This window comes from Protopterus annectens, chromosome 3.part0 (genome assembly GCF_019279795.1).
Source record: "Protopterus annectens isolate FY-2018-M chromosome 3.part0, PAN1.0, whole genome shotgun sequence".
Taxonomy (NCBI): Eukaryota; Metazoa; Chordata; order Ceratodontiformes; family Protopteridae; genus Protopterus; species Protopterus annectens.
Window position 1 is genome coordinate 163,248,390 of NC_056731.1, and position 13,498 is coordinate 163,261,887.

Genomic DNA, 13,498 nt, shown 5'->3' on the forward strand with positions numbered 1-13,498 from the left:
AGGGAGAACAGAGGATTTGTGAGAAGACCAGTACACTTCTGAGAGCTTATAACACTTAAACATAGGATCTGCTGAATGTAACCCCCCCCCCCCCACCAGAGTTAGCACAACAGAGAAAACAATTGGAGAAAATGGCTTAAAAGCCCTTAATGGCAATATTCTGATCTCTGGACGGAAGTACTCCAGTTCTCCTTTTATCTGGTCATGTCCTTTCGCCACTCAATGCATATTTGTGATGGTGGCTCACCTCTGGGCTCCCTCCAGCAGTCTGATATCCCTTTCTTTCTGTGGCCTTCACAACTGCACACAGTATGTTGGGTATGGTCTGATCAAGCCCATCCAGAACATAAATATTACATCTTTGTCTCAGGAGTCTATAGCCATCAGGATATACCCTAGTATTATAGATGCTGTTACTACTGTGCTCTCTCACTCTGCTCCTCATGGTCCAAACCAGATGTGACAAACATTACTAAATGCTTTACCTTCCCTGTTTAAAACAGTTCACCCCTCCCAGCTGATTATTTGCACCAGAGTTGCTATAGCCCAAGTTCAGTACTTTACACTTGTCTGTTCTAAACTGCAAGTGCCATCTTTCTGCTTACATGGTCATCTTTTCCATATTTAATTAGAGTCTAGTTCTTTACCCACTGCTGTTTTTATCTTTATGCCATCAATCAGGAGGTTGATTATTTTTCTATCTTCCCTCAAATATGACTAAAACAAACACATGAAAGGGTGCTAACCCTAGGAATGATGCCTATGGTACTCCATTGCTCAGAGTTTACACTGAATAATCATGTGCCATTTGGTCGATACAAGACTATTTGACTTAAAAGGTTTAAAGCCTTGGGAAAAGGTCACAGTCTCAATAGTGACACTCGTGAAGTCACAAAACACAAAAATATTGTTTTTGCAGGGGAACAAGCCCTCCTGCTTTCGTCCACAATGTGGAGTCAAGTTCCCTACCCCTAATCTCTAAATATACCTACTCCAAGATCTCACACTTTTGCAAAAGATGGAGTAGGTAGAAAACAAAAGTACAACTCACCTTCTTCACTAAGTTTACAGTGCAGTCAATATGTGACCTAGGCAGCCAAATCTTATTTAACCAGGAAAGTCCAACTTGGAACAAAGCCAATTTTCAGCGGAGGCCCAGGGAGCAATGCTCCAGACATGTCTTTCTAATGTGGGAAGAAACCCACACAAACACAGGGAGGACATGCAGACTCCACACAGAAGGCACCCCAGCCAAGAATCGAACTAGAGAACCTGTTGCTGTGAGGTGACAATGCTACTGCTACACCACTCCACCATCCAAAGCTAACAAAACATTGACAACAGGACATTCCTAGAGTCTACACTCACTATTCTGAGGCTGTGGAAATGTATAGGTTTCTGCATTAGTCATGGTCCATACCCACTACAATCCTCTATGCCTTATATTTCAACCATGTATAAATCAAGTTCCTTACCCATGTCCTATCCCAAGCCCATCTAGTTTTCGATCCGCCATCTGTGTGGAAATGAGTCACAGGCCTTGCTGGTGTCCAGATAGACCATGTGTGCTGGCAATCCCTTTTAAGACTTCCTTTAATCTAGTCATAAAAGTGGGCTAGATTTGTATGTCAGCTCCTAGACCATGAACCCTTGTTGGTGTATTGTTGCCTGCTACTTATTTTCCATGGTTTTCCTTGTCACTACTGTTAGACTATCATGCCTTTACTTCCTCAGAGTTTTCCTACTGTCCTTCTTGTCCAATGGTACTTACTACAAGGTAATTCATTTGCTACATACCTCTCAACTGTCCAGATTTTCGCAGAATGTCCGGATTTGTGCCTCAGAATTTTTGTCTGCTCCTCATAAAATTTGTGATATTCTGGCAAATCACTGAGGATTGAAGTCACTAAATGATGGCATAAATTTCAGTTTCAGACTTCATATCCTTCAGAAAATGCATGCTAAAACAAATCATGTTATTCTAGAAACTTGCTAAGTGTATAAGAGCAATATTAAAAATCTGTCCCTATTTTTGGGCCTTTGCCCTCACAGTATTTCAGGCTTTGTCCAGATTTTTGGTTGAAAGATATTATTTGTTGTTGTCCCTCCAGTGCTCAGATACTGCTGCCAAATGACCTGCTGAAGGACTTCATTAAGAAATCTGATGCCTTAGAAGCTAATAGATGTATTACAAAATATATACCTAGATCAAGCCATATATCAAATTATATAAATAAACAATGGAACATTTAAAGCAGTTTATGGGGGATAACACAGTGGTAACATGTAAGTGGCCCCTCCCTGATTAAGAAATTGACCTATAAGTGTGAAATCCCAGGTAGAAAATTAAAAGCAAAGTACCCAGTGCTGTTCTACAACTGACAAATGTATGCAACAGAGCAAAGTAATTGGTAGCAATGGTTGTGATAAATACTGCACTATATGACATTTTTTAACTGTCAAGGTACCTGTATTGTTTATTTCACTATCTGCTCCTGTGGAGTATGTCATACTGGGTTTGTTAAACTATTAACATTTTTTTTTTGTTTACTAGAACAGGTGAATATATCATTAACGTCAGAAAAAAAAACAGTTCAAACACCTTAAAAAGGAAAACACGGTGCTTTTTTCAGTGATTGTATGTGTTCCATGTGTCTCATGAAGGTGGCCTGTCATTCAGGTAGCCATCATGCTTTTTTTTTTCTTTTTCCATATCCTTGGTCCTGCTTGAGCCCTGATGAACACTATTGCTCTTAATGAGAGATCCTTACATATATGCACTTCTGCACATGTTCAGGTCCTTGTAGCAATGAGCATGCTTCTTGGAAAGTGCACATATCATGACCTTATGCTGCATATGCTAGGGCACCCAACCTCTGCTGACTGTCAGTGTCACAGCAGATGATCTCACAGGATGAGTAGGACATGAGCAGTCACTGGCTGTCACCATCCACAGAGTTTCTTCAGTGAGCAAATCATGAATCAGTTGTGAGTCATCTGGGTCATAGTTAAGCACTCCACAAAACTGTCAGCAAAGTAATCACTAACTGTACTCTTAAAGTTAAAAGTATTAGAAGAACATATAAAACAACTGTAAGTGGGAAGTGGATTTCAGTCTTTGTAAATGAGAAAACTTTTTCAATTATCAGATAGATTCCAAAGTAAATTTAAATGGTTTTATTAAAGCTTTTCACCCAAAATTGTATTTGATGAAAAGCTGATTTTAACTAGTGATGATATCTTGTGTTTTTGAAGTTTTATTGTATTTTAAAATCTTTCAGAACCACAAGACATAGCATAGCATTACCTTATGCATATGCAATTTGTTTTTATTAGTGTTACATTCTATCAGGGTGATTTATAAGATGTAACTGTTTTGTACATGAACAGGTGTTCAGACTGCTTTTCACTATACTTACTTTACCCCAGAGGACAATCTTCTAGCAAAAGCAGTCAAGTTGTCATATAGAATCTGCTCTGAATCTAAATATGTTTGACTTTATGGTGCTGTGCTATAAAAGTGACTTTGTAAATGAGAACTCTGATTAGAATATGCAAACATTTATATTTTTTACTGCTTTGTATAGATAAGTAGATGAACTGTGGCCGGCATTCATTAAAAAATGAAATAATTTGATTTGTTTTTCTTTGGCTTCATAGGTTCATAGGTTTATACTAGGCTATCTGCCCTAGGGCATTTATAAGCCTAGCTAGAGTGTGTTTGGCTTTCGCCACCCATTTTAAATGAATTTTGCTATGCCCTTTTTCGAGGTTAGTATACTGTGCCTCTGTCTAACAGTGACACAGAAGTGATACCCGGGGTAAACCTACGATCTCCCATCCACTCATCAAGATTCCTCTTGAAGAGAGTCAATGAGGGACCCTGCCTAAACTGGACTGGGATTTTATTCCAGAGTGAAGGGAGCCTCTGGGTTATGAATCTGTCCCTCCAGCATGTCCTATTTATTTCAGTGCTGAGGTTCAAGTCTCTCGGAGCGTAGCTCAATGGGATTTGGATTTTCTGAGGTGCAGCATGTCCATTAATTCCAGGTTGGACATGGCTTTATATGTCAGGCACAGATCGTCTCTGAGCAGGCGGTATGCCACTGAATAGAGCTGGAGTTTCTTTAACCGGGCAGCATATGGCATCTGTTTGAGCCCTTTGATCCTCTTGGTGAGGTACTTTTGGGGTCTTTCCAGTTGCTGCAGGTGTCTGGTAAGGTACATCCCAAAAGGGGCATTGTACTCAATTATGGGCCTGATGAGGGATGAGTAAAGAGGCACGATGACCTCCCCTGATCTAGATGTGAATCCCTTCATGATTAGGTGGGCTATATAAAATGTTTTTCTAACCACTTTGGCCACGTGGTTTTCAAATGAGAGATTATTATCAACTTGGGTCCCCAGGTCCCTAATTACTTCTTCCGTACTTAATGGATTACCACCTATGTGGTAATTTGTGGGCACTTTGTTTTTGCCAAAGGGGATGACTATACACTTTTTGGCATTTAGCTTGAGGCCATGGCTCTGGCACCAGTTGTCTGTTTCTATGAGGCCCGTTTGTAGGATGCTTGTGTCAGTTGGAGAGTCGATTATGGCACCTAGTTTGCAGTCATCTGCAAACTTGGTCAGCCACAGTCCTTCCGTGTTGGCCTGTACCTCCGAGAAATATATACCGAACAAGAGAGGTCCCAGGAATGAGCCTTGTGGGATGCCACTTGTAACTGGTTTGGAGTCTGACATGGCTCCAGCAATTCTAACCATGTGGGTTCTGTCCTTGAGCCAGTTTGCAACCCATCTAGTGACATAGGGGTTTATATTTAAGCTGGTGAGCTTATCTATAATGCCCAAGTGGGGTATTGTATCGAAGCCTTTTGCGAGGTCCAGGTAGACTGTGTGGACCACCTTCCCCTCGTCAATGGTCTTGGTGACTGTTTCAAAGAAATCGACCAGGTTTAAGAGGCAGGATCTGCCCATAACAAAGCCGAACTGGGTAGGATCCAGTGTCTGTAGGTCCCCAATATCTTTATTTATGAGGTCCATGATGATCCTTTCCATAGCTTGGCAGACCAAACTAGTCAGGCTTATGGGGCAATAGTTTCCAGGATTCGTTGAGGCACCACCTTTGTGGAGAGGGACCACTGTTGCTGTACGCCACTCTTTGGGTACATATCCTGTAGTAAGGCTGAGATTGAACAGTAGTTTTATGTTTGGGTTTAGCTCTTCTTGGAGTTCATGTAGGACACAGCCCGGGACACTGTCTGGTCCCATTGATGCTGTGTTTTTGCTTTGGAGAGGCGGCTCTTACCTGAGCATCTGAGATGTCAGGGGGGCAGCACTCTGCTGGGATAGATATTTTCCCTTTTGGTGAGTGGGGGGGGAGAAGTTTGCGCTGAACCTGTCAGCTAGGATGTTGGCAATGTCTGTGGGTTCGGTGTATTTTTTGTCATTTTGGACTAATTCTGAGCATATCTGAGAATTCCCACCCAGGTTCCTAACATAACTAAAGAAAGCCTTGTGATTATCCTTAGTGTCCTGTGCAATGTTTCTCTCGAAGCTGGCCTTAGATGATTTTATGAGTGCCTGTAGTTTTTTGCTAATACTGATCAGAGATGCCTTCCCTTTTTGGGATTTTGCTCTATCATGTAGTAGCTTCCTCCTTCTATTGTATAGTTTGTTTATGGCTGAGGTCCACCAGACAGGACGCCTGCCTTTAGAGGATTGGGTCTTGGTTTTATTTGGGATTGCATGATCCATGCATTCCTGAAGGTGTTCACAGAATGCGTTTATAAAGGATTCTGCGGTCTGGGACGTATTTTCCACAGGCCCGGGGGCTTTGAAGGCTTCCACCTCGCTTTTGAGGAGTGTGAAATTTGCTTTATAGAAGTTTTTCACTGTGGTTTTCTGGGCAGGGGGTGGGGTCGGGATGTGAATATCCAATGAGATTAGTTTATGATCTGATCTTACCAGTGAGGGATACACTTCTGGTCTGGAGCATAGAGCCCCCATGTTGGTGATGATCAGGTCCGGTATGTTTTCCCCTTTTGTGTGAGTGGTAACAAGTTGTTCCATAGCATTTGAGTTTATAAATTCTAGGAACCTTTGAGCTAGGGTGTTGGAGCTAGAGTAATGCTCCCAGTCTATGTTTGGGTAGTTGAAGTCGCCCAATATAATGGTGTTTGGAGAGACCTTCATATTTTCCAGTGTTCTCAGGAAGGCCGAGTGGGGTTCCTGGATTTGGGAGGGTGGTCTGTAGCAGGCTATAAACTGGAAGGCAGTTTTACCCACTGTTAGTTGCACATGGATACTCTCTGATGCTTCGTGCTGTGCCACCAACCTGGAGGTGTGGGTATCTTTGACAAATATTGATACTCCCCCTCCTTTTGTGGTTCGGTCCAAGATTTGTGGCTGAAAAGCATGGTATGAGGTATAACCTGGTAGTGCTGGGGTGCTTTCGGGAGCCTTGAACCAGGTTTCTGTTACTGCACAGATATTGATGTTCTCCATGCTAAGAAGAGTTTCGAGTGCGTGCATCTTGAGGTTTAGACTTCTGGCATTGAGTAGCATTACTCTTAGTTTCTTATCCCTTGTGATACCTATGGAGGTGGGTTTGTCTTTTGAGCCTTGCCTAAAAAAGGCACTATGGGGGTGACAAGAGCCTTTGCCAATATCCGAAAGCCCAGGGGTGACAGGTGCAAGCAGTCCCTAGTGAAGCATCGTGGCTTGTCGAGCATGTCATCCCAGGCTGACAGGCATTGGATCCCCTTTGAATGACACCCAATACTTAAGCCAATTGTTGAAATTGATCATCTTGTCTTCATATTGTGGCATCATTCTTGGTGAGGGTAAGATGCTACTCAAGGTCAGGGTCATACCGGCCTGGGCTACATGCTCAGACAGCTCCTCTATGTCTCTTTTCATGTAGTCCAGGGAGGTACTTCTCAGGTCATTCACACCAGCATGGACAATGACTGAGTCATATTTGTACTTGCCTTGGAGTGACCTGAGTGCTTGTGTTATGTGGCGGATCCTAGCGCCCGACAGGCAGCTCACCGTGACCTTCTCCTTGTTCAGCCTGGTGAGCGGAACATCAGTGTGCCTGATGATAGAGTCACCTATTACAAGTGTATCAGGTGTGTTGTTTAGCCTTAAGGGCTGTGACTGTTCAGCACACTGGCTTTGTGAGCTATGTGTTGCACGTGTTTTGTTTTGGGGTAGCGGTTGCTTGGGTGTCTGCTTTCGAGGTCTCTGCTGCTTAGGCAGATTTTTATTTAGAGCCTCCGAGTATGTTTTTGTGTGTTTATGTGTTTGGTTTGCTGTCGTGGTAGGTCTATGTGAGACTGGAATTTTAGTGAGTGTGGTTTCCTTCTCCTCCTGACTGGTTATGCCAGCACTGAGTTGAGAGAGCTTAGCCTCCAGTTTGGCTATATGGTTGCATCTCTCACATGTGTTGGAATTTGTTGGGAGGATGAGAGGGTTGTCTGTGTACATGAGACAGTTGTAACATTGCCTCAAGATTCCCAGATTCACCAGCTGGACCGGAGACGAGATTGACAACTGACCTTTGGACATGCTAGAATAGTATTGGGAATTCCTTTATAATTGAAAAAAAGGGCCAATGGGGAACATGGTACTCAAGGGGTGTTTGTGAGGGTGTAGTGCTTTTAATTTTTTTAGTGCTGACTTATATAATTGCTTTAGTGAGCAAGTGCCAGGCTTTAGAGCAGGAATAGGGTGTTTATTATGAGAACTAGATCAGTTCTAAGGGAAAAAGTGAAGAGCAGACTTTGTGGAGCCTAGAATGATTTAAACCCAATTAAGCGGAGCTGCCCGATGTGGCGCTATGCGCAAAATCGCGCAAAGTCACGCCAAAGCAGGTTTTATACAGAGGGACTTGAAAGAGCTAGAAATTGGCCCAAAACAGCCAATAGACTACCAGATTCTTGTGCTGGGAACACTCCTCCAGGGATAGATAGGCTGCTCTAAGCTCCCCACTACCACTGGCGAACAAAGAAGCCTCCCTTTATCCAAGAAAGGACATGGGCAACACAGGAACTTTCCAAAAGTCCAAAATACAGCAAAGCCTGTATTTGGACTACTCTAGGTCAGGAAAGATGGGAAACAAGGATAATGTTTTTGTTTTTTTTCTTTTTTGCAACAAACAGCAGGAAAATGCAATAAATATGTAACACAGGCTAGTGCACTTGAGTGTGTAGCCTCAACAGGTAAATGCAAGAAACAGGACAAACTTTAACAGTGCAGGTGCAAAAATACATTTAAACAGTTTAAAACAGTTCAAGAAGCAGAAATACTTGCAGTTTAGCTAGATCGGACAGTCGCCCAGGTAGTAGCAAGGAAAAAAAACACTTTTATCAGGTTAGCAGTTGCTCTTTTAGCCTCTCTGCTGCTAGCACCACTCTGCAGGACCACGAGGAGCTTGGCTGAGTAGTAACCCCTTTTGGGCAGGTCTGCTCTCTCAGACCTTTATGCTCTGTCAGACCTTTATGTTATATGATCAACATCAAAGTAGTTGTATTTTAGAAAAAGACTTCTCCTAGGGACAGTTTAAAGCCTTTTGATTATATTGTTTTTCTCTGACTATGTTACTAATTCTTAAATTTTTATTTAGTCCTTTGTTAACTGGTTGAGCTCGGACAGCCATGGTGGAACAATGGTTAGTGTTGTCGCCTCACAGCAAGAAGTTCTCCTGTTCGATTTTCAACTAGAGCGCCTTCACTGTGGAGTCTGTATGTCCTGTTTGTGGTCAAGTGAGTTTTAAAGACATGCAAGTAGGTGCGTGCGTGTATGTGTGTGCCTTCTGTGAAGGTTAGGTGCTGGGCTGGCAACTCGACATAGTAAAAACACCACTGCCAATCAATCGGCGGATCTGTGATCCACTGTGGCGACCCCTAACTGGGAAAAGTCAAAACACATTGCTTTGTTAACTGGTTTTGCTCTGTAGAGTTTTGAGCACTGCATGTAATTCCTTAAACTTTCCATAATAGTGAGCCTGCTGTGCACACCTATATAAGTTGCTTCTGCATGTGCACAGTAATCACTAAATATTCACTCTATGCTTTCAGGACGTTGGTATAATGGATAAGGTGTTTACCTTATAGACACAAGGCACATGGCTTGATTCTCACCTTTGAAGGAAATTGGCTAGGCTTAAAATGGCCCACTAGGACAGCTAGAATAATATTTACCTATGAACCTTTGTAATAAAGTGGCCTTAATCATATTCTTTTTCCATGTGAGTTTCTTCAAAATATATAACATAAAAAGAAGAAAATGTGATTAAGTGATTTTTAATTGCTTACACATGGAAAAAATCTAAGAATTTAAATCAGTGTTGGAATCCTAAAGTGCATATATAGAAAGACAGGATTTTTTTTTTCATTGTGGTTCACCCCCCAAAACAAAAAAGAAGATAAATCCTAATATTACATTGTTAAAATGTTGATGGGATATTCTGACATAAAATCTCTGGCAATAGCAGAAGGATTTTGTTTTGATCACTGTGGTCAGACATCTAATGAAGCTGTGATACAGTAAATTGTTAAAATGAAGCAGTAGGCTGCAAACAGTGAATCTGATTCAAGTTTGGAGAGACAGCTTCTTGTGTGTAGCACAGTGAACCTTGCCAGAGCAGACTACTTTTGAAATTGACTTCAGCATTTCCAAAGTAATACCATATATATAAATATTATACTGCTTTAGACATGGAGACACGACATAAAGATATATAGCACTCGAGAAATCAAGATGAACAGGTTGTTACTGTACAATGTCGAAATACAGGTAACAGTAAAAATCATGCAATATAAGTCTATAATTACAAAGAGGTTACATTTCACAGTTGGGATACCACTTGCTATGTAACACGAGCATGTTGCAGCTTCAAGACAAAAGTAAAAATAATTAAGTTTCACAGCAAAAGTATGAAAAAATGAACTATCATATGGAACCTACATGAATCACAAATGTTTATGTTAATTTCTCAAAACAGAAAAGAATTTATCATGCCTGTATTTATTATAAATGAAAAAACCGTGAGTATGAAGAGTGATAGAGGTGCTGCTGTATCTGCTATACCTGAACAAATCTATTACTCATCGCCTGCTAAGGCATGCTTACAGAACGCACCTGAGAAGTTAAAAACATTCTTAAGTGCCTGTGTAAGTAGCATAGAGGGATAAAGCCCTACTGCAGCCAAAGGGACCTTAGCTCAATAAGGAACTCAGGACCATAGGTAGGGAAGATGGGTCTGCCCATCCTGGGGTGTTAAGGGTCATGCCCACCTAGATTATAGCACTACTCCAATGATAGAGCCTTGGCTGAAGAGAAGAGACCTATCATGATGTGAGCAGCTGACACCAGGAAAACATGGGTGTGGACACCCAAGCTGATGACATAGACATGTGGGGAAGCATGCATACATACACACAGAGGTACATGTGACCCTTGTCTGCTAAGTAAAATAATCACTATTAAATATTAAGAGAAGCAGGAACAGTGATTGCCTTTAGTTATGATAAAGGATGAAGGGACAGCCATGTGTGGGTGGAACTGGCAAAAAAATTAGTGTAAAACAGAAAGTAAATTAAGTACTGGAGCAACTAGTGAAATCAGTTTAAAATGAAAGCATTAACTAGAACAATAGAGTTATAGACAAAGAAAGAGCTGCATTTGCAAGATAAAGTGTTTCAAGAGGAACTGGGAACATTGCATGGGGTTAAAGTTGCCATTTTGGTGAATCTAGGTACTTCTCCAAAGCTTTCCAAAGTATACTGTTACCATTTGCTGTGAAAGAGGGAGTGGACCAACAGCCTAAAAGGCATCAGAGAAAAAGAATTATTGGTCCAGTGAAACAATGAGCAGCTCCTCTTGTAAAAAGATATAACACCATACGGTGTGTGATAGTCATAAACAGACAGGTAATCAGACTGCCAGCACTGACACATATCTTCTCCATCAACTGGAAGGCATTATGGCCATGCTTAGTGGTGGTACTGTATTTTCCATAAGAGACTAATCAACAAGTAATGATTGATGATTATTTTAAAAAGTATGTAGCAAATAGCCAACCCAATGGAATGGAGACAAGGCATCCATCTATGTCATTGGCAACCTGGGTTCAGCAATGGACTCAGGCTGCTGGTAGGACTGGCCATGTGGAATAGGATAAAGCAGTCAATAGTTAGCTGTCCTATACTGGAAGGAGGATGAGGAGAACCCAATATTTGGGTGATATCAGGTGAAGATGCCTCACATGACATTTCAAGGCTAATGAAGGCGACATTGCACTAGCCATCTCCACAGCTAAAAAATTGACGTACTATTGCAAGAATTATATCTCCCAGTCTTTGCAATGGAATCTTTTCACTCCTTGGCCTAGTAATGAGTATCCTTGAGGTACACTTCTCCAGGTGATGGGGGGGGGGGTATCTGGCTAAGAATAAAATCAGGGGTACCCAGAAAAGATCCCTTGGGAGACCCAGAGATGTATTAGTATGGAAGCTGATGGGGAACAGTCTGAAGCTGTGCATAGCCAGAAGGAACAGTATAAAACAATGATGTCACAATTAACAGGCATAGAGGATTTTTTGTTCAGTATAAGTTCTTCACCATCTCTGTTTGTATATAATGAAAACCGTATTTAAATACCTGAATGATTTGTTGATGTCGAAGTACAGAGAGAAAGGGAGCGAGAGAAAGAGCATCTCAATAACTTACACAAAGTGTACAGTGATTGCAAGTATAGAGACTGAGAGCAAAAATGAAAATTAGTTAAACTGCAGACTGATGTAATACATAGATAGTTTTATGTATTACAGTTCACCTTTCTGTGTGAGTTCTGTACCACCTAATTTTCACTGTATCTCATGGTATCTCTATTATAACGTGAGATATCATAATTAAGTGATATTAGTGTACTAATACCTTATTACAAGTCAGTATTTATTTCATTTTGTAGGTTTCTCCCTTTCAAATCACAGATGAATGTTATAAATGAGGTGCCACCCTCCCCACCAACATGTGTGAAAACATTTTCAGACATTCTTTGGCCTTGATTCATTATAACCCAGAACTCATGTCTAACTAAAGAACAATGTTAACACCAATGTACAGGTCGCCAAAAACAATGGGCTGCGTAAGGGAAATGACATGAGAAAAATACTTTTACAAAATTAAATCCATTGGGCTTATTTTTTCAATCATTACCCAGCTCTGAGCAAGACAGTTATAAACAAAAAGTACCTGCAAAAGCTCCAGCATGGCAGATTTGCCAGGGAGACATAATTCTAAGAAGAGGATTTGGTGTATCTCTGGAAATCCTGTGAAGGAAATTCCAGAAATGATCATGGATAAAATTGGCCAGTTTGTTATTGAGTTCAAAGAACTGATTGAAGAATTTCTTACAAGGGACATCATAAAAATGTAGGCTCTAGACCTGCAATGACATGGATGTTTATGAATAAATGAGTCTATATTCTAAAGTATACAACAGTGACTGTGCTGATATGTCTATTAGGAGCGAAAGTCATCCTCCATCATTATATATAAAGGACTGCCCTAAGGAAGAGTGAGGCTGTTGTGCCAATGTGCCAGGACCCAGCACCAGATTTAAGGAAACCTCAAAGAGTTAGTAAATCACCTTACTGTCTGATCTACTGAAAAGATAAGCTATTGGCGTTTATTCTATATAAAATCATTAGTGGGACTGATTGTGTTGTGTATGACAGCTACCCTATCTGTGGACTTGGTCCAAGACTGTTGAACTGTCATTTTACCCAGTAAATTTGTTAATGGGGATAAGCCATAAAGGGAACAATGTGTTACTGAAGCTCCATAAAAGTAAGTCCACGCACCAATAGTTATGCAGTCTGCACATATGTGCAGAGTTAGTCAGTGCTCAGTCTGTGATTTCCAATAAGTGAGCTAAGTGGCTTCAATTGTGTTCTGCTTTGTTTATGAGCTTCTCCAAGGTGTGCACCCTTTTTATCTATGACCTATATACAAAATGAAAATATTTACAAAGCAAGAAGCTCCCAGGAGTTGTGCAACTGTCATAACGATCTTGTGTTAATTTAGGACATTTCTGCACAGTGGACAAAGGAAAGAATACAATAGAAGTAAACTAAAATAAAAAGTCTCCACATCAGTTCCTTCTGGATTTCAGTTAAAATGGCTATTCAGTTGAAAAGCACTATTCTATAATATCAAAGCTATCCTATTCATCTGTACAACAGTACCCACCATGCAAGAACAACCTTTATATGAGTTCTAAAAATCTATAAATATATAAAATTTACCTGAAAAGCTTCTTGGTAAAAGAGTACCATTTTTTTAGATCCATTTGGTGCAAAGAATTCTTCTATCATATTGAACTGGAAATAAATTAATAACAGAATATTACTTGTAGTGATAAAATCACATTAGATTTCAAGATACAAAATAAATTAAGCCTTAGAAACAACTGGACAAACATGTACCT

At 40.8% G+C, this 13,498-nt stretch overlaps 1 protein-coding gene across 1 annotated transcript in view; it reads right to left on the reverse strand.

Annotated features, from left to right (window-relative positions):
* LOC122796791 (dynein axonemal heavy chain 5-like) overlaps positions 1-13,498 on the reverse strand; it is a 2,204,633-nt gene that overhangs the window by 2,190,230 nt on the left and 905 nt on the right. The window contains exons 2-3 of the mRNA XM_044065521.1: positions 13,497-13,498; positions 13,317-13,391 (exon numbers count right to left, since the gene is read on the reverse strand). The exon at positions 13,497-13,498 is cut by the window's right edge and continues 187 nt beyond it. Of these exons, the coding sequence (XP_043921456.1) occupies positions 13,317-13,391; positions 13,497-13,498 (77 nt within the window). The remainder of the gene's footprint in view (positions 1-13,316; positions 13,392-13,496) is intronic.